Below are 20816 nucleotides of genomic sequence, written 5' to 3' on the forward strand. Positions count from 1 at the left end.
CCCCCCCCAACATCTTATAGGAATCTCTTGTTGTATTTCTTGCTTTTTTTACTAACACAAACACAAAACTTTTTATTTGGTAAAGATACCTGAACAGTTAACGAATACTGACAGAGGAAAAAGTGACATTATTACACCTGCTGAAAGGCAACAAATGAATGAGAAGTTCTAGGAACACTACCAGTACAGCACATCAGAATTGTTTACTGTACTGCAGTGATTGCCTTCGATCTTAGATATTCTACCTCCTCGCCCATCAGTCTGTCTATTCAGAAGTCATTTTCCTGTAAAATTTGGCCTCAATGATTGAATTAAACCCTTTTTGTAGATTTATTTTCTAAATATTCTTTTTTCTCATTTGATCTGAATAGTACCTGTTTAGTTTACTGGAAACAAGACTTAGAAATAAACTCTATTGCACAAACTTAAAGTAACTTCAGTCTCCTTTTATTTTACCCTATTTATGAATCATGTAGATCTCCCTAGGATTAATCCTTAATCTCTTTACCTAGTTGTTGGTGTGTGCATTAATAACCATCTTTTAAGTAATAAGCACTCTGAATAGCTTTAGTATTATCACTGACTTTGATGGCATCCATTTTCAGGCAGCTATGGGTTGACATGTAGTCATGCAGAGTGTTCTTTTAACCTTTGTCACTTCAGAGGTACCCAAGAATTACTCAGTTCTAAATTACCCTGTTCTAAAAAAACCCACAACAGTAACAACAAAAAAGGTAACTTTGCTGATGTATATTGATACAGTTTTGGAGGAGGGGCATTGGCCTTTTTTGGCTTTTGTTTGGGTAGGTTTGTTTGATGGGGTGTTTTGTTTTCATTTTGGTTTGGTTTTAAAAATATTTTGTATAATGAATCTGTTTGAGTTACTACTTTGTCTCTTAAGGGTTCTGCATAAATAGGGCTTGAGAACCACTGACCAAGAGCTGAACATTTCATGGTATTTTGTTTGCTATAATATCTTAACATTAGTCAGGTCTGGATGAATTTCCAAAGATTTGGTTGGTCTGTAATGATTTGAATGGAAATACAGTGTGTGTGAATATCCATCTCCTGCACTCCAGACAGCATGTCTGTAACAGTGTCTTTCACTACTCCCTGGGGTCTTTTATCAGCCTGTGCATTCAGGAAATGCTTTTGGTGTCAGCAGTCTTCTTTTGGGGCTATAAAAACAGTATGGTGAGATGATGCTCACAACTCCTCTGAAGATGATTTGAAGGAACAAGCACTGGTGGAGTCTCATCCCCTTGGTTGGTGTGCAGCGGTTGACCCTAGTCACTGTCCCCCTTGGGTTCAAATTGGACACTTTTGACCAGGTTATGCTTTCAGTGGATGGTTGTAAGCTTGACAAATGTAGGGCTGGAGCTTTCCCACCAGGGAGTTCCTGAATGTTCAAACACAGGAGCTTCAGCTGTATTTCCCTTCGTCGTGATAACAGGTTTTACTCTCCGTTGTATTTTAGCTCAGCAAAGTTCTGCAAGGACTTTTTTGAATTAACTTACCTGCCCTTTTTCCCCCCTCCTTGCTATTTTTGAGTATTAGGTTGTAGATTTCCTTTCACATTGGTCTTTCTAAGACCACTGTTCAGTTCTTTCTGAAGTCTTAAACTTGCTGAAGTTGAAAGTTTGTGTTACATGCTGGTGGGTTTGTTTAGCTTGTTATATTCTGCATTAAAACAAATATTGAAGTGCTACCCATTCTTTTGTCCTTGCATGTTACATGATCCTCACTGCATTCATAACCTATTAGGTTTTCTGTCTGTCAGATGAAACTGTTTCCACAATTTGTTATTTTACTTTCCAGTTTCCTTTCCTCAGTGTATTGCTGCTTGGTTTTACTTGTGTTTTATTTCACCTGCATGCAATTCTTCTGTTCCGTGGTCTCTGCTATTTCAAGACCACTTCAGAAGATACATCTGAAGAAATGTATCTGAATGTAACTTCTGATATGTAATCCTGTTTTAGTCCTCAAAATATTTACTTTATTTCAATAATTTATAACACCCATTTTCCTACAGCAAGCATAGGTCTTTACTCCCCACCCCTTCCTGAGCTGGGGGAGGAAACCTTGTTGATAGTGCTTTGCAATACACCATGCAAGTCTTCCTAATTTTTTTTTTTTTCATGATTTACAAGGCCATAAAGAAATAGTATTTTGAGCATCCCCGTTGATTTTATTTTTTATGAAAGAAAGCACTGAAAAAGGCTTGACTGTACAATGAATATTCTCCTGTTTGTTTGCAAGCAAGAACTGGCCCGAATTTATGAGTTTAAGAAAAGTATTGTAAAATTCAGGCATTCCTTTAGCTTGTGACAGATTGCCTTTTGAATTAGTTGAGCCTGTCATACAAGTGTGTTTCTCAGGTTAATGAGTTTATTCAAAATATGTTAATGGTATTTCTTAAAAGTAGCTGTTTATGCATTGGTACCCATTTTCCCACCTCAACATTATATTGATTCATCCTTACGGTACATCTTGGTCAAGTTAAGTTTCCCAGTTTCCCAGCTGTGTTTCTCTTACAACATTATCTTTTCTTTTTTTTCCCCAAAAGTTGCTACCCCATCCCCAAGTACAGAGCTAACTGAGCAGTGCTTTCTGTGTGGCTGTATTATCTCTTCCATCATTGATGATTAGAGTAATCATCAAGTATTCTATTTAGTATGTATTACATGAATGGATCTTCGTGGTTTCTGCGAAGTCCAGCATTTGGACTATGAATATGAAAGATATGGTTGCTCCAGCTTCTCTTTTTAAGGCTTTTCTTTTATGCAATGTATGATGGAATTCCTGCAACATCTTGCTTTAGATTAAGGCAATGCGTACTCAGGACTTAATACATCTACAGCATTATGGGCAAAATGATTTTTGCCCACACAATGTATCCCTGCTGATTGCTGTTTCAGGAGCTGGTGAAGCACGCCTACCTGGAGGCTGACCAGGGAGGTGACTTCTATGTGGCTGGGTACTCATAGACCAAGTGCAGCTTAGCCAAGTGAGTAGTGAGGCTTACAGAAGCAGATGAACAAGTTGCACTTGGCAGGATGTGCAGTAAATACATTTCCACAAATCCAGGTTGTCTGAGAAAGCAGATGAGTTGCTGAAAGGTGGCATAATTTGGATAATGGAGATTTAGCCTTCAGGCTTGTACATTTTAAGACCAGTTTGACTGGTTAAAGTACAGAAAGGAAGTACTGTTGTGTAAAGTGTGCAGTCACATTAAAAAAAAAAAAAATACAAAGCTGGAAGCACAGGTTACTTTCCTTCTGCATCAGGATGTCAGATGGAGTAAAAAGCTTTTAGCATTCAGGTATAAAAGTCCCTTTAAAGGAAATGAAGAATATTGAATTTTTATGACGAAAGACGAGTTTACTGAAATATTTTGATTCATGTTTGTTGGGGGTTTTTAAGATACACAAGTCTGATTTAACATTTATGAGACCTTTTGTACAACTAATGAAAATGTAAGGTTGTTAGTAAATCAAGCAAACATAAACTTTTTGGGCTTCTTTTAAGTGTAAGAAGGAGAATATCTAGAGCATATTGATCTCTGTTTTTATAGCACTTAAAAGCCATACATCTCTTGGCTGATATTTGGCATTGACAACAACATAATTGCATTTGAGATGAAAGTACTTGTTGATGTATTGGTAAAATGTGTCAAGTTTAATAATAACCGGTTTTGGTAGTAAGACAAATGGCTCCACATTAGTCAAGAAAGCTTCTTTCCTAGGGCTTAATTAGCTTATCTTTATTTAAAGCAGTCTTGTCTTGCTTGGCACAGTTTTGGGACTATGTGCACAAATGTTCTCCTCAGATTGTCACTGGGATGCTGTCAAAGCTGTGGGGGTAAAAGAGGTGGAGAAACAGATGTATAATTCTTGTCTCCTACTGTGTTTCATATTCCTAGAGCAGCTGTTGCGTGATTGTGTAGGACTTCTGTAGCAGTCACTGTCCGTGGGACTGCTGCTGGGTTTAACACTGATATTAGTGATGGACTATTGTTAATTCAGTGCCCTTTCCTCCACGTGAAGACCACCAGCCTTCTTGATTTATCTCCTCCTCCCTCTAGTGCCCCTTGCATCCTGTTAATCTGTTCTGTTCACAAGCAGCCTCAGGATGACAGATAAACATTTGAACTTCTCTGTAAGGATGAGAAGGGGACTTTCCTAGTGTTGCGAATGTTCTGATGTGTCAGCTCAAGTAGGAAGATATGTAGGTTGCCACTGAATTTACCCAAGACCATGAAGCCTATCAGTACCTGAATTAGGTTTGTCTGCCTTTACCTTTTCACTTATTATGAAATTCCCTGCTCATTGATGTGTCCAAACTATTCCAAAAGAATATGTATTCTAACTTTTTTAATCTGTCCACTTGTTTTTTTCTGAATTTATTCCCTATATCATGAGCCTATGATAGTGCATTTGTATTATTACTGGTTCCTGTATAACCTTGCTTTAAAAATTACATAGAATGATTCTTATTTTAGAAAAAGAAAGGATAACTGCATTTTAAAAGTGTGAGATCTTAGCCCTTATGGATGAAGGGGCTTCATCTGGATGGAGGAATGAATCAAACTAGTAGGAGAAAGCCAAAATGCAGCCTCCATTGAGACTTTTGAGCGATGCAAGTTTGTGTCTTTCTACAGAATGCAGGCTATTCCTGCGGGTTTTTTTTTTTTCTTCAGTTCACTATTAGAACGTTTATAGACATTATTATGCAATAGTTAGATTCAAAGAACAATCTGTGCTCATAAACTGTAATTTGCTGACTTACAGTAACAGCTGAAAGGAATAAGAAAATGGTTCCTTTTATTTGAGATGCTGTATGTGTGATAACCCTGTCTCTGCAGTTACTCTGATGTGGCAGCTTTAAAGCACAGGTAGTTCTACTTGAAAGCTGGAGTGAGTTTTAGTATTCTGTAATACTTTCCTGAACTGGGCTTAAAGATAAAAAGCCAATCCCTGCAACTCGTTAGTATTTAATCACATGAAATAATTACATTTGAAATTCTTTCTTTCAAAAGCAGTTGTTGGCGAGCATGATTTTACTATCGTATCTTTTGTTTCTTCATTTTAGAAAAAGGCGTAATAAAGGTACATCCTAACAAGTTAATATGTATGTCATCAACTTGTTTGAGCTGTATAATTATGCAAACTATTTCTAGAATTTGTCTTTTAGGTAGAAAATAGTGAACTCCTATATACATTTAGGCCTTTAATTTTCACATCTGTGACCTATATCTTTGAGTTAGTTTTTGTGTCTGGGATTAAAATGAGCAGAATGAAAATTATACTTTAATTAATTGTCAGCATGTTGTGAAACAATGTATCAGACTCTCATCTGAGGCAGAAGATCTCTTTGTGTTAGTGTAGCTCTTTGACGATAGGCATGATCATTCCTCTCTGATACTAAGAAAGCTGAGAATGAAAAGATTCCACAAAACTCTTTAATGTATGACTGCCCCTTAGAGGAAATTTGATGTGTAGTCCAGTTGCAGTGATTGTAATGTGCTAGTTTTAGCCAATGTTGTTAATGAAGCCTTTTTCTCATGATTTATTGGCAAGTTAAAGATTCAACTTTGTGTACTGGGCTGGTAAGTTGCAACATGTGAAAGCACGATAAATTGTGACACGTGAAAGCATAGAATTACATTAAAAAGAAATGTTGGCAGTTGGAAAAGAGCCCCTGTGCTGTAACAGTTTCTCTGCTGTCACTGGGGTAAGATGATGTGGGTGGAATCTTTTTTTCTTAGAAGCAAGCACATCGTTCTTTATTGGTAATAATTTTGTACCTGTGACTTCTGTCACTGGTCTTTGTGATTGTGAACCACAAACTTGCCTTGCCTTACAGGCAATTTGTAAGTTCATGAGTAAACAAGGAAGCTACTCATGCAAACTTACCTTGCAACACACATAAGGCCTTTCTGTCTGGAGTTATTCTTGTGTCAACTGACAGGTGAAAACTTCCATGACTTGTTTCATTTTTGAACAGGATTCTGAACCCCAAAATACAGGAATTATAAAATTAGTGTTAACTTCTTTAGTGAAGTTGTATTTTTCTTTTGAGGAGTTATCTGACTGCCAATTATCTGTCTCTCGGTCAGGTACGACTGGTAAAGCATCATCTCCACCACCTGTAATAGACACAAGACAGATGAGTGAGAAGCTAGAGACAATATTGTATCAGCTCCGTCAAGTAACTCGAGAGAGGGATGAGCTGCGCAAGCGACTTGCACTTTCATCTCCTGGATCAACTTTTGATGACTGCAGGTAAAAATAAAGGATATATAACATTTTAATTTAGTCCTTGGTAGTGATTTCAAGTGTCTTGGCTTCTGCTTGCTTGTAAAGCAGCAAGGATATTGTGATGTATATATGTTGCTTGTAACTTACCTGTTATCCTGGTGATGTGAGTCTACATAGATGACCACATCCAGGTTTGAGCTGCCTGTTGAACATCTTGTGACAGATTCCCACTTTCTCCAGTAATTTTGCTGTGGGAATGAGGGGGAGTAGGGCTCATGTCTATGTTGAGAGAAGAAAGCAGGCTATTTGTTTAGGCTTCCTGAGTTATGTTGTGGGAAGAGAAAGAAGACAGTGGCTGAAGCATTTGCTGTTTTGAAAGCAAGAGAGGAAAAAGGAAAATAGCTCAGAATACTTGGCTGGATGACAGAAATTAAGAGAGGAAAAAAATTCTCTGCTATTCTCGTGCTTCTACAGAGAGGAGTTTGGTCATCTTTGGAGGGAACTAAGTGTTTTTGAGGAGCTGCACTTCTGATATATTGGGGGACTGTGTAGTATTAACATACTGAGGGTAAGGAACTCTTATCCACTGAGAAGTTATGGGTGCTGCCAAATGAAAGTAACACATGTTCTAAGTCAGTTAATGGCCAGTAGCCTTATGCCACATTCTAATTTGGGGGTTAATATATTTGAGGGTTAATGATAAATTATGAGGAAGATAGTACTCAGGGAGAGTATGAGTTAACTGTAGTTAGGGGTTTATTGGGTAAGAAAAAGAATTGGTTTATTTTAAAGGGCTAATGTTTATAAATGTGACTTGGGACACACTGAGCAGGTATTTTTTGCCTACAGTAAGCACATGTAAGAAACTTTTTGAACTTTGGAATAAATTGTCTGTCACCGAATCTGAAATAATAGCAAGTAAGAGATTTTTGGCAGTATTGCCATGATGCATGACTTCTCTGAACTTCAGTATTTTATTGTTGTTTGTTACTTCATCAGCTCTATCTGCAGGTGGTCTGGTTGTTAATTAAACTTTTTGTGCTTGTGAGATAAGGTCAGTATTTGAACTAGTGAACTGGACTTGAGAGAATCTGGGCATTTTATTCACTCCTTAGTTACTCAACTTAATGCCCCCTTCCTCCATCCATGAGTTCTGAGGGCTACTTTGAGCATTGTGTTCTATCTGAAGGTCTCCAAGCATTGTGGGTATGGGAGAAGAAGAGGTTGTCAAGTGTTAACATCTTTTGCATACCTTCCAGTTACTTAATTATACAGAGGGATTTATTATTTGAAGTCACTAGATCTTAGGCTTTGAGGATTTGATAGTTTACAACAATGTTCTCCATCATCTGGGATGCTATTAATAAAGTTCTGATGAGCTGTCCTATAGAAAGCCCTAGTTTTTTCTCTTTAATTGTCAAATCAGTCTTTTGCTGCCAGTGTAGGATTATGGAAAATATAAATGTTTACAGCTTAAAGAATAACTCATCAAAATAAGCATTGTATTTGGGCGGTGCTTGGACAGTATTTGCTAGATGGAGGATGCTGCCATCCAAATATTTGAGTGGGAAGTGAATGAAATTCTTAGTTGATTTTTTTTTTCCTTCAGTATAAAAGCAACTACTCCTAACACCCACATCTATGTTTTTTGAAAGCTTGCTGGTATTTTTTCTAAGTTTATTTTGCTTTCTTTCCTCATATAAAACTAATCTTCAGCTTCCAGGAGTTAAAGCCCAGACATTGCAAACTGTTATTCTGAAGTGTGAAACCTGAAAGATGATTATTTAGATGGTGACTTTTACTACCCAAAAAGGGCTTTTGCTTTCTTGGCAGCATATGCTGCTTTAACCGTGGCTGTACCCAACACAGGTGGTGTAGAGGCAAATCTTGACATGTTGCAATGGTGTCCTTCAGAGTGGTTTCAGCTAGCAACACATTAGTAGGCTGGCCTGTGCTGGCTCTGAAGGCTGTCAGTTGCAAAACTGAGAGTTGTTTGCCAAAGCAAGTGTTGACTAAGTCTGGAGCAGTGGAAGAGGAGCCACAGAAGTGAATTGTGATGTGTTGGATCAGATAAACATGTGTCATCCTGCTGGACAGGAGTAGGATTGCTCATGCTGTACTTGTGTCACTTGACAGTAACTGTATGCATGCATGTGTTGTGATTCAGCAAAGATTTGACCAAATAATTTAGAGTGCTCAAGGTGCACTTTATACACTTAAACTTGCTATTCTTACTACTTATGTAATAGTAGAAGACAACTTCAATACAAATAAAACTCTTGAAAACTGCCTTTGAAAAGAGACTGTTTTATGTGTAATCTGTAATTGTTGTTGTTGGAATTGCAATGGTAAATGATAACATTTTCAAGTTGTTGGGTAGGCATTGCCCAAAAAGTTGCATGTGCCATTGGCGTTAGCTATTGTGTTAGCATCAGATACATGTAAATGTCAATCTCACTGTGGCCTTGATTTATGCTCAGGGTAATTCCACTGGAATACAAAGGATTTTTACAGTTGTTAAGTAAGTATCGACATCAAAAAAAGAGTTGGACCTTTGACACTAGCATTTTAAATTTTATTACTATTTGAAACAATGCTTCCGAAATAGTAACTGACACCTCTCCTTTATTGAAATCAGAGTTTTCTGTATCTTGTGAGGCATTTCAGCATAAAACTGTGGTGGTCTTACTTAAACAAGAGTCAGCCACTACATGTGTTTGAATGGACTGCTTTGTATGGTAGTTTGGGTTTTTGACTTCTAATATTCCTCCTGTGTGTATCCCTGTTTTTCTTGCTGAGACAAAAACCCTTGGAACAGCACTATGGAACCATACAGCCTTGGCTATCCAGGTTTTTTTTTACTTCATGTAGATGAGCTAGGACACAGGATGTTATTGGTGGCATTGTTCTTCCTTCCTCGTTACCTACATGGTATCGATATGTTTATAGGATTTTTTTTTTCTTTACAATAGTGCTAGTGTTACTTCAGCAATATATGAAATATAGATAGTTGATGTTAAGACTTGTAGAACAAATTCTCACCATAGCTTTGAGACTTACCTAATAGTTATCCTTTAGTAAAAATTCATACACTGAAATGTTTCAGTCAAATATGACTTCATGATTACAGGTTTAATATGATTACAGGTTTAGTATGGGTCTCAGTAAGGTTAACACTTTAGCTGAGAGTTAAACTGTGCTTCAATTAATGTTGTCATTTTAATAAGTGTGGTGGACAGATGGTGTTCACTTTCAATATCACCCTAGTCTGATTTAAATCAATACTTAGATTTTTAGTGTTTCTGTCAAGGGTGTGAACATTTCAAATTGAGTTTTACTTGTGACTAAGTTTGTCTTTTAAAAGACCACCACTGCAGTGGTTGTGGTTATATATCAATAACACCGTATGAATAATGTACTACTACTTTTGGCACCTCCAAAAAGTGAATTAAAAAGAAAACCTAAGAGATATCCCCGTGGATGTGACTTGAGTATTTGGTTCCTTTTTGAGTTTGACTTTAGTTGTAGCTAAAGCCTGTCAGTCAAGGAAGGGGTTTTTTGTCTTTGTTTTCCCCAGAAGCATTTCTCTGGAGAAGGGAGAAAAAGAGGAGTTACAACTGAAGACCTTACTATTCAGCAACCCAAATGTAACTGGGTTTCTAAAAAGCACCTTCATATTGTACACACACTCCCTAAAAGTCTGTGAATCAGATGTGGCTGGTTATTTATTTTTCCAGCAGCTCTCACTGCTGCAGTAGTATGAAACCATTTTCATTTGGATTCAGTTGGCAGCTGCATTTCAGTTCCAGGATCCATGTGGCTGGTGTTGTATGAAGCAGAGAATTCTGTTTGCTTTTCAGTCTGCGCTTACAGTGAGGCTTGTTGGGAGAGAGTGAGGTGGGAGGAAGAAAGGGTGATCTGTGCAGCAGCGGAACAAATCTGATATGAGGATAAACAGAGTTAAATTAGAAAACAATTGTTTTATTTTTGATTTGGTTTTGGTTTTTATTATTGCTCATGGAGTTATAAGAGACCTAGGAGACAACATAGGGACAGCTGTCATAAGTTTCATTTTAAGACCATGCAGAGGAGGAAGAGTTCAATTAAGAGTCTCCTTTAGAAGCTTAGTGCTTCAAAACCAGGAGGCATAATCCTTCTAATTTTGTTTCTAGCATGAGTGATGATTTTTCTAATAAATAAATAAATAAAGGTATCATGATCAGGGACCATAGATTTTAGACATAATCTATGTTGGTCAATTGCATAACAAGGGAGATTATTTTAGAAGTTTTCTATTCTCTGTCATCCCAATCCAATTTTTCTTTTGACTGACTTTTGCTTCCACATTCTTCAATTTACTGAAAATTGTTTATTGGAGATTATATTATATTGTAGAGTCCCAATAATTATTTGGACCGAGTTTGGGTTATCTTATTGAAATATGTTCTGACATGTTTTGTCATTCACTTATAGTAGTTTAAAAGAATATGGTAACACTCAATCAGATATATAATTCAGTAGCATAACTTGGTCAAATTATTTAAATTCAATGCTGGATTATTCAAACTGGTCGAATTCTGCCAGCACAGAGACTTTTGTTTGGTGTCCCATCAGAGGTCTTTCTCTCCACCCTGACCCTGATTTTCATAGAGACCTATAGACAAGGTCCTCCACCTGCTGCCTACATGATAAGTTTTTCCTAGCTCAGGTCTCCATGCACCCCCACTTGACTCTGGCAGCCTCAGCCCCACTCTCTCTTCAGCTCTGTGCTTTTTCTTTGAGAGTTTTGACATGGTAGCACTGGAGAGCTGTGATTGACTTGTTCTTCTATCAAGTGACAGTTCTTCTCTGTGATAATACTGCTGCTCAAAAGAGAGGGTACATGCTTGCTCAGTACTATTTTGGCTGTGTTAGTGATAGATTATTAGATGTTAGATCACATTATAAAATTAATACAGGTTAAAGTTTTTTTTTTTTTTTTTTTTTTTTTTTTTACTTGTGGTCACATCTTAATGCGAAGTATTTAAGTTAAAGCATAATATAACCTAAATATCGACAGTTGTGTGATATTATTGTTTGACCGGATAGTAATTTCCCAGACTTTGCATTTTCTTTAGCAGCTGATGTTTGACTTCATATTCTTCTTCCATGATAGGCCTAGTCCAAAACCAAATCATGATTATGAAAGACTGAAAATTCAGTGCATGAAGGCCATGTCAGACCTACAGTCTCTTCAGAATCAACACACAAAGACACTAAAAAGGTGTGAAGAAGCAGCAAAAGAGGCAGATTTTTATCAGTAAGTATTAGTAAAGCTGTAAACAGTAGGAGTTTACCAGTCTGTGCTAGATCATGAAGTATTAGAACATAGTAATCATAGTTTTTTAATTCTGTTTTTCCACTTTAACGGCAAGATTAATGTTTTCTTGCATCAGATAAAACACTTCTGGCCTATTGGAAATGATAAAGTATGGATTACTTATTTTACTTTGAGGAATTTGAGATAGAAATCCCTTATGTCTTGATGAGACACTGGCAAGGAAAGCATGGTTGCCGACTTGCAATAATAACCTAATAGTTTTACTGTCAGACTGGAGGGCAGAATACAATTCGAGAGAATGTCATGTCTTACTTTAATAGCTTGTGATATCTCTCATGCTGGTTTGTGTAAGAATTAACGCAGATTTAGAACAATTGCAAGCTTTTATGAAAATGCAATAAAATAGGAAGCAAATGGTGAATATTCCTAGCATGTATTATTTCTGCTTAAAAATCAGTTGTTGATGCAAATAGGAACATGGGGGTTTTTGCTTGAAGGGAAGACATCTTAGAAATAGAAATGCAGATAAATTTTTGGTTTGAAGTTAATTTCACTTAAATATATACTATTAAGTATGACTAGCATTTAATGACAGCATCTGTTTTTGGGGGGGCTGCTAGTTCTTACACAACATTTTCACCCACAGCTCTTCAAGCCTTTAAAGGTAAGCACTGTTTTCTTAAATTCTTCTTCAAAAGCCTGTAAACAATATTAAAGGTTGTCAACAGGTGCAGATGCAGCAAGTTGTGTGGCTTCTTTATGAACAACTTCATTCCTAGTTTCATTTGAGGATTTTAAGTATTTTCATTTGCTAGTGAATTCTGTAGGAAGCATTAGTGATCTATACATTGTAGATGGATGTTTTTCAGAGCTGAAATACCAATGTCCATAGAATGCTTATGTGAAACACTTGTATTCTTTATCCTAAAAAAATTAGTGTTTTGCTCACCTTATTCAGAAGTTCTGTGGTGCCTGAAACCATACTGTGTTACACTGTTTATTTCAGTATTTTTGTGATAGTATAAAAGGATTCACCCTCTTATATCAGGAGAAAACCTCTAAGTTTTAAAAGGTAGAGTGACTGACTAAAATACTCAAGTGTAACAAGAAGATAAGCATATTCTTCAGAGATGAACAATTTAGGCTTCTGCAAAATGATGTGTATATAGAAGCAAAACCCTTGCATTTGCACTTCCTACAGACTAAAATTATCTGGTCAGAAGAAAGTATAGCAAATTTTAATTGATTCAGAATTAATTCTTTTTGTTACAAGAATTTATGTAATTGGATTTCAATAATTAAGTTTCCTACTTGAAACTTCAGTGAGGCTGAAACTCACTGTTGGAGTTAGGTGCCCAAAACATGACAAAACATGTTGAAATCCATGCATGCAACTCCTGTTCATCCTGTGAGTAATTCTCAGGGTGAAGAAAGGAATTGAGTAGAATACACTATTCAAATATTATTTTCCTGCAGTAATTCTTAAAACCCCATGCTTTTTAAAAAAAGTTACCATTCCAACAAAACTCAGCAGATTAATAACCTACATGCAGAGATTATGTGTGTTTAATTGTATGAATATAATCTGTTAAAGGCTTTATTTTTTTTGTAGCAGGTTGTTCTAATTTTAAGGAAAGGTTTTAATGCTTTGAGTCATTGTACAGGACATGTTTTTTCACTTGATAAGGAAGGAAAATAAAATATCTTAAAATGTAAATTTGCTCTATTCATTGCTGTGTGTTGTGTTGTTTTGTGGTTTTAGTTTATTTTTTTTAAATAAAGATGGACTTCAAATATTTTACCAGCAGGTGTGAGACTTCAGTTCTAATCATTCTGTTGAACAACAAAAATACTTGTCAGTAACAAATTGTCACTCTTGATTTGATTTTCAGTAGTAAAATACATTCAGTTGATTTTTCTGCTCTTTTTCAGCAGTGGTCTGGTCTAATTTTGGGCTGCCACCTTGAATTATAATCTGAATGATAAGCCTCCTCATGTGGCTCTCAGTTGTTTATGCTTGCATAATGAAGTTTGGAGTAACTTTGACAACTTTTTACCTGCTTGAATGTAGTTGAAACATACATAGTGTCTTTTAGTTGGTTTTGTTGGGGTTTTTTGTTTGGGGATTTTTGTTTGTTAGGGTTGCTTTGTTTTGTTTTGTTTTTTTAAATGAAAACTACAAAAAAATTTAGTTGTGTTTTGGTTAGCTGCTGCCCAGCTGAGGGGCCTGAGAGAAAGAGGAGGTCTTTAGTGGGATAATTCCTGTTGTCTCCAGGATCATTTTATGCTCGTGATTACACCGTTTCTGTTTGTCTATCTGCTTGCTTTTAAAATGGCTGTGAAATGGCATGGATAGGTGGCATAAATCCATCATCTCTCCTGAGGCGGTTTAACAGTATTTTGTACTTCAGCATGTTTTCATACTTACGGTCCTGTTTGTTTATTTTTTTCCCTGGTGCTTGGAATACTCAAATATGCAGAATTGGTTAGTTTGACCTGCTTTCTTGGTAGGAAACTTGAAATGAATTAGTCCAGGACTTTGTCCTGGCAAGTTGGCTGCTAAGAGCATTTTTTGTGTGTCATGACAGCACATTGCACAGTAGACTGCTGAGTGACCAGTCACAGCTGAAGGAGGACATGGATACCTTGAAGAGGAAAAACACACAGCTGGTGCGAGAACATAATCATCTCCAGCAGTCATGTGAGGAAATGAAGAGACTTCATGATGAGGATCAGAAAGAGATAACAGACCTGCGCAGCCAGCAGCAGCAGGTAAGCTACAGTTTATAGTCTATGTGCTGGAAGAGATCATGAATTGTTCCTTCTATAAGTAAGTCAATAAAACCAAATGTGTACTGTTGCTGCCTTTTTTGTCTTACTGATTCTACAATCCACCTTACGTTTTACAGCACTAGGGGAGAAAATGACATCTTGGATACTAATTAATTTTCTCTGTCTAGCTGGAAAAAAGAAAGGGATATAGAATATTAGGTAGTATTAAGAAATTTAAGGAAAAAATGTACATGAGGAAGATTGTATATGCATGTTATCTTTTTAAGTGTGTGGAGAGGCATCAAAAACCCATCTTGAAGTTGCAAAGTGATGAAAAATGTGATTGTTTTCCTAAGGTATTTTATGGGACAGGACTAGCTTTAAACTTGCATGCTATGCTTGGGTTTTTTTGGAAAGAATCGCAGTAAAAAAAAGAGTGACAGAGATGAGTTCGATTTTGTTTTGTTTTAAATTGAGTGACAGCATTAGGGGAGTGACAGAGCTAAGTTTATTTAGGTTTAGAGATGCTATTCAACTAGAACAAAGCTACAGGTTGAGTAAGATTTCTGAACTTGAAACAAAAAAAGACAAGCTTTTCAGTACTCAGGGAGGGACGTTTCAGAAATGTATATAACAGGCTGTCTCCAGGCCAATGTTTTTCACACATTGTGAAGAAAGAAAAGTAAGAGTGAGGAGCAATAATGAGGAGATCATACCGGGTTCATGATTCACCTATGAAAAAAACTGATCATTTAGTTAGAATAGTTACAGCAACATGTGGAATGGTTAAACAGAGTATCTCGGCTAACTGTGTGTAGGCTGATTCATAGGGCAAACTTGCAAGTCAAACATTAGGCTTCAGAAGCAAAACCTATGCAAACAAAAATAATTATTTGCTAGGGTAGGAGGGGCAAAGGTCAAAGCAAGTCGGATGTGCTGAACAGTGCTTTAGGGCTAGTGCAAAGAGGTGTGAGGATTTGTATTTCCTTTTGATCCTAACCTGAGAGTTCTGATGCAAAATGTTTTAGTAGCTTGGTTTGAAAGATAGCAGAAATGTTTTGCTTTGTAAACCTAGGGAAATAGCTTAATTTATAGCTGTGCCTTAGTTTTGCAGTCTGCAAAACAGGGATAAAAAACCTCCAAGAGAAGAATATTTATTTCAGAGTTCTGTCCTGAAGTTTGAAATTATCTGGTGGCACAGGAGGAGGCTGTAGTATCAGTATTTATTTAAAGAAATTCAGTCTCATGTCAACATCACGATTAAACCTTTTAAGAGAACTATGTATGTGACTCTCGGTGAGAAAGTTGTGTAACTCCATTTCTCAGCATGTCAGAGTGAATCATGATTTCTTGAAGGGGCGCCAGAAGTCCTCACTTGTCTGTCATTTCTCATCTGAATTAGTCTAACTCTTTCTGATCCCTCTGATGTGTTGTTTCATCATCAGGCCATAGCAAAACACATCTTTGTGGCCTCAGAGAGCAAATATGATAGATTTATTCTTCATGTGGGAGTCATGGATTTGCTGTGTAGCAGCTGACCAGCTTAAGTTCCTGCTGCTCTCATATGAAGTTTCTTGTTGCTATGGTTGGTCCTTGGTCCAGCTGGGAGTATTTACTTTTTCTCAGACTGGATTTTGAATGGGACACCTTCCTTATTACCCTGCTTCCTGTTTATGGCATTTCTGTCTTCCTCTGTCAAATCTCTGTTAGCAAGTTCATGCTGAATTCCATCCAGTTTCTAGTGTATTCATCCTTCTTTTAATTATTTAGTATATTTTCAGCAAAAAGACATTCCTTCATATGCTTTAGACAGTGAGAAGTGGTTTGTTCTTGTTTGGATTGTCAAATACTTGGTTATCAAACCTGTTGTCAAAATGTTCTGGGAAGTAGTCTTCAGTTAAATGGCTCTCAAGTGAGTTTAAATCAACCTATATTTGCACTTTACATATGCTTCCAGTTTATCATATGTTTATCTTATTTGAAATGGTTCACTGATGCATGCTAGAAACTCATGGGTCCACTCTGCGAGGGTTATTCTGCGGAATCCACCAAGGATAGGGATGTATGTGGAAATAGCCATGCCAATGAGACTCTCACCAAAGTTCAGCCTTGTTCCAGGACCATTTTATGAACAGTAACGCACTGCTTTTATTTATCTTGGTTAGTTAAAGGAGACCGGTGTCAGGCTGAAGAACTTTGTCTCTCTTATTTTGCCTGTGTAGAGAAGTGGTTTCCTGACAGTGATGGTTGCTATCTGCTACCAATGGGCAGTGAGTAGCTGGCAAAGAGCAGGCAGTCTCTTTTGGTCGCCTTTCCTTTTGGTCTGCAGGCATCCAGGTTCTTCCATGTTCAGGAACTGGTCCTTACTCTGAATATAAGACACAAAAGAAGATGAGGAGCCAATTTGTGCATGTAAGGTAGTTGTTAAGTGTTTGGTTTCAACTTTTTATAGAACTCATATTTTCTGTCTTTTTTTCATTCGCAGTTTTTAATACTTTTTATTTTCAGATAGTTAGGGGCATACTTTTGTAGGCTAATGTTCAGATTGTATAAATTCCTGGCACCTCTCTCTATTTAGCATTCCTATTTCTTCCCACTACTCCATCAAGGCCAAATTTCAGTTCAAAAGACTAAACTAGAAAAAAAAAAATTTTTTTTTTTAAAAAGGGGGGGAGCTAAGGCCTCATTTCAGGCACTTTGACTATTTTTTGCCTTTTGAGAAAGAAGGAGGACTAGATTGCTGAAGCACGTGAGGGGATTTGTGTTGTTGTTGCTTTTCATTTATAATCAACGTTGCTATTAACAAGATGTTTGTCTATGGATAATTTGAAACTAAGATTCAGGTCAAACTTTATTCATGTTTAGATGTTTTTTTCCAGTTCCTATTTCATTAATAGCTTTTGAAACACAAACCTCTGTGGGTAGTTCTCAGATGAAATATTGTATGAATATTAGGATATATGCCTGAATGTATAACATGTTTAGGGTAGATTTTATTCTCTTGAAGTTTTAAATTATTTAATTTGTTCATGGAGGATACAGACAACCTGTCATGAATGCCACCTTGTGGTGGCATTCCAAAATTACTGCCATCATCTTGGTCATCTAGTAACGATTACCTCTTGCTAAAATCACAAAGTGCTTCTAAAACAAGAAGTTTAATAGTTGTTGGTAGCAATTACCATTAGAGATTTTCATAAACTTGTGCACTCTAAGTTGTGATAAAGCAGATTTTTTTACCCAGTTAAAATTAAGCAGAGGTAATGCTTAGAAGAGCCTCAGTGTTTCCTTAGTCATTAAAAAGAATGATTAATAAAACTGATTAGTATAGTTTTGTTCTAATACTGTTTTTATATATATTTTGAATCAAATTTATTGGAATGATAAAAACTTGCATTGATTAATAAAGTTTCTGACATCTTTTTAGGTTATGAAACAAAATGGTTCATCAGAGATATTAAATAAACTTTACGATACAGCAATGGACAAGCTAGAGGGTGTGAAGAAGGATTATGATGCCCTAAGGAAACGGTACAATGAGAAGATCGCAAGTCACAATACAGATCTGAGCCGCCTAGAACAGACTGAAGAGGAAAACAGACGTCTCCAGAAACAGATTGACATGTTAATGAAGCAAAGGGACACAGCAATACACTTTCAGCAGCAATATTCATCCTCTCTTAGAAGGTATAATCAGGTTTTGATACCCTTCAGGTATTCTGTGAAGGCAGTAGCAATTCTAATTAGCATTTTCTCTATTACAGAGTCACAAATACTTTTCTAACTATTTTTTTGAACTTTTTTTTGTAGTGTATGTTACCTCTGTCTGATGAGTAAGCATGTGTTTCTGTATAAGATTTTCTGGAAGGTCCTAGAAGGTGTGATGGGGAAGTTTACTTTGAGAAATAGTGCTTTTTCTTGATAAAAGGATTTCTCAGGGTTTTGGCATTGTATGAAGAATTTTAACCATTGTTTAGCTCATGTGAGAAAGGGATATTCTGCCTTTCAAGCTATGTTTATTTGTTCTTATTTGTAGACACAGGAATCAAATTCCAACAAAATTTTGTTAAACCTCAGGCTTCGTGTTCCAAAGAAACTCTTCAATGGGTGATGAGCACATCAACATATATATCTTTCTTTAAATACGAAAAACAAGGCAGTAAGAGGCTGTAATACCTGAAAGGTGTTTGGCAAATGAAGGTGTTCTCAAGCATAAGTTAACTTTTCATGATACTAGAATTGCAGACTGTGTGGGACTCGGAGACAGAGCTTTGGACCGGCAGCAGAGTTCACTGGATGCAGATGTCTGGGAGTCTTGCTTCATTGAGCAGGTGCTGATGCTACAAAGCAGCACAAGTGCCAAAACAGAAGGGCACAGATACTATGTCACACCACACGTAACCTCTCTCCACTCCTCTGGATACTAAGCCTACAGTACAATAAGATACTAAGCATACAGTAAGATACAGTTACCCCTTTGGGATAGGAAGAAGACTAACATACATAAGGACTCAAAGAGCATCCGTGGGCGTGTTGAGAATGTTTTCACTGACATAAGTTAGGGTTAATATACAACTCCCACAGACCAAAGCTGAAACCCAGGGTTTTTTTTTTTCACATTTATAGATTTATTAATTCAAAAAGGCGAGATTGAGCATAGATAACAATGTACACATGAATAGCATGTACATAGTTATGATACATCCAATTAAGTTATAGGAGAATATGAGTAATACGAGAAGAAGTTATGTAATTTAAACTGTCATAGGTTCCTGGAAGTGAGGGAAAGCCTCATATATGCTACAGAAATATTGCATCCATGCTGATACATGCAGAAGCTTAATGTATTTGATTATGGCCTTGTGATTTAGGTCACCTTCTTTAGAGGAAGGTGTGGTTTGATACTGAGCAGAGGTTGGTTTTAAGAATCTATTGAAAGATATTCACATTTCTGTGAACCAGTGATCCAACTAAATTAATATAACTGAACTTCAGGAATTTTTGCATTTTATTCACTTGGCTTTGGGTCTGGACTTCTATTTTACTTGTTTGTATTTCTAGAAACTTTTATTTGTCTTGTGTTTATACCCTTTCTTCATAAGCAAAACTATATTTCTGTGGATGACAGACAAAAAATTTTTAAAATGCCTTTCAGGTGTGTATACTTTTCAGAATATAAGATTTAACAAACTGGTAGTTTGAGGATGAATGGGTCATAAATTGCAGCACTGATTTTTTTTTTTTTCTAAATTAACACCAAGTGTAAACACAGTTTAAATAGGTTTTAAAGATAGCAGAAAGAGCAAGACTCTACTGATAGCCGTAGTTTAATTTTAAATTACTCTTTGGTCTTAAATATCAGAGAAGTGCTGAGCCTTTTTTCTTTTATCTGGAACGTTGTAACAATAACACAGGCATATGAATGCTACCGAGATGATTTAGTTAGTGAATAGTTTGCAGATTACAAATTAGCTATACTGGCTATCTAATTCCTGTGCTAAACATTAGCCTACACGTGTGTCTCTGCATTTTGAATGTGGGCTATGGCACTCGGATCTATCTGCTCATAGTTTGCAATTGCACTGAAGACAAAGCAGGTAGTCCTGGTGAAGGCTTTTTTTAGTACTGGTTGCTCCTTATAAACTGAACCTGCTTCTGACCCATCCAACCCTGCTATTCCCTTTCACAACAGCTGTTAGAAATGGACTATCTCTGCAGAATGCATCTGTGAATATGTGATCCAGCTGCCTGTATTTCCTCCTTAGGAGGCAATGCAAGATCAAGCACAACGAAGGTGTTTCAGCTGGAACTTTGTTTTCAGGTTTCTTCAGTTATCGCTATTGATTAAGAATGTCCTTCTATCGCACAGGCTTTCCTTTCTCCCTCTGATCACTTCCGTATGCTTGTTGTGGTTTGGTTGTTTTGGTTTTTAGGATTTTTTTGTTTCCTCCTTACCTGTGATATTTTTTTTGCTTGGCAAACATGGTCTTAAATTTTTTCTCCTTCACTCTCCCTTGTATCTTCACAGTGTTCTTCCTGATTTGACCCCCCAAATAATTTTCAAATGTACTGTGGGTTCTCTCATGGCAATGAGGTGGTTTGTCATAGTTAAATGTAGTCTGACATCCTTGTACTTCTCCTATAGTATATTCTTCTTACATTCACGCTTCTGAATACAGTTCTGAAAATAAAAAAGAAATTCAGATTGTGACGTTAGGTCTTCTGTACTGCCAGCCCAATGATATCTTAAACTGAAGAATTGCCTGAAAGGAACGGGGCAATGGTTTTGAAATTACTGGCAGATGTCTCAGTAAAGCTATGGCAATGCTTTGAATACACTGAGGCTTTTGAGGAAATATTTGAAATTGGTTTTACAGATCTTTCAGGAAAGGTCAGGCAACATACTGGATTAGACAAGAAATTGCACTTTTAAACAGCGTGAGGGGTGTGTGTGTGTGTGTGGG

At 36.7% G+C, this 20816-nt stretch overlaps 1 protein-coding gene across 3 annotated transcripts in view; it reads left to right on the forward strand.

Moving 5' to 3' along the window:
- The window catches only part of DLG5 (discs large MAGUK scaffold protein 5), a 75742-nt gene that overhangs the window by 5968 nt on the left and 48958 nt on the right, over positions 1-20816 (forward strand). The window contains exons 2-5 of one of the 3 annotated variants that reach the window (XM_026851265.1): positions 6116-6284; positions 11416-11559; positions 14169-14352; positions 17780-18039. In XM_026851265.1, the coding sequence (XP_026707066.1) occupies positions 6116-6284; positions 11416-11559; positions 14169-14352; positions 17780-18039 (757 nt within the window). Of the gene's footprint in view, positions 1-6115; positions 6285-9057; positions 9111-11415; positions 11560-14168; positions 14353-17779; positions 18040-20816 lie in introns of those variants that run through there. The other 2 variants (XM_026851266.1, XM_026851267.1) reach the window with 2 other exon arrangements.

The sequence above is a fragment of the Athene cunicularia genome, assembly GCF_003259725.1.
Source record: "Athene cunicularia isolate RWA chromosome 6 unlocalized genomic scaffold, athCun1 chr6_part1, whole genome shotgun sequence".
Lineage (NCBI taxonomy): Eukaryota > Metazoa > Chordata > Aves > Strigiformes > Strigidae > Athene > Athene cunicularia.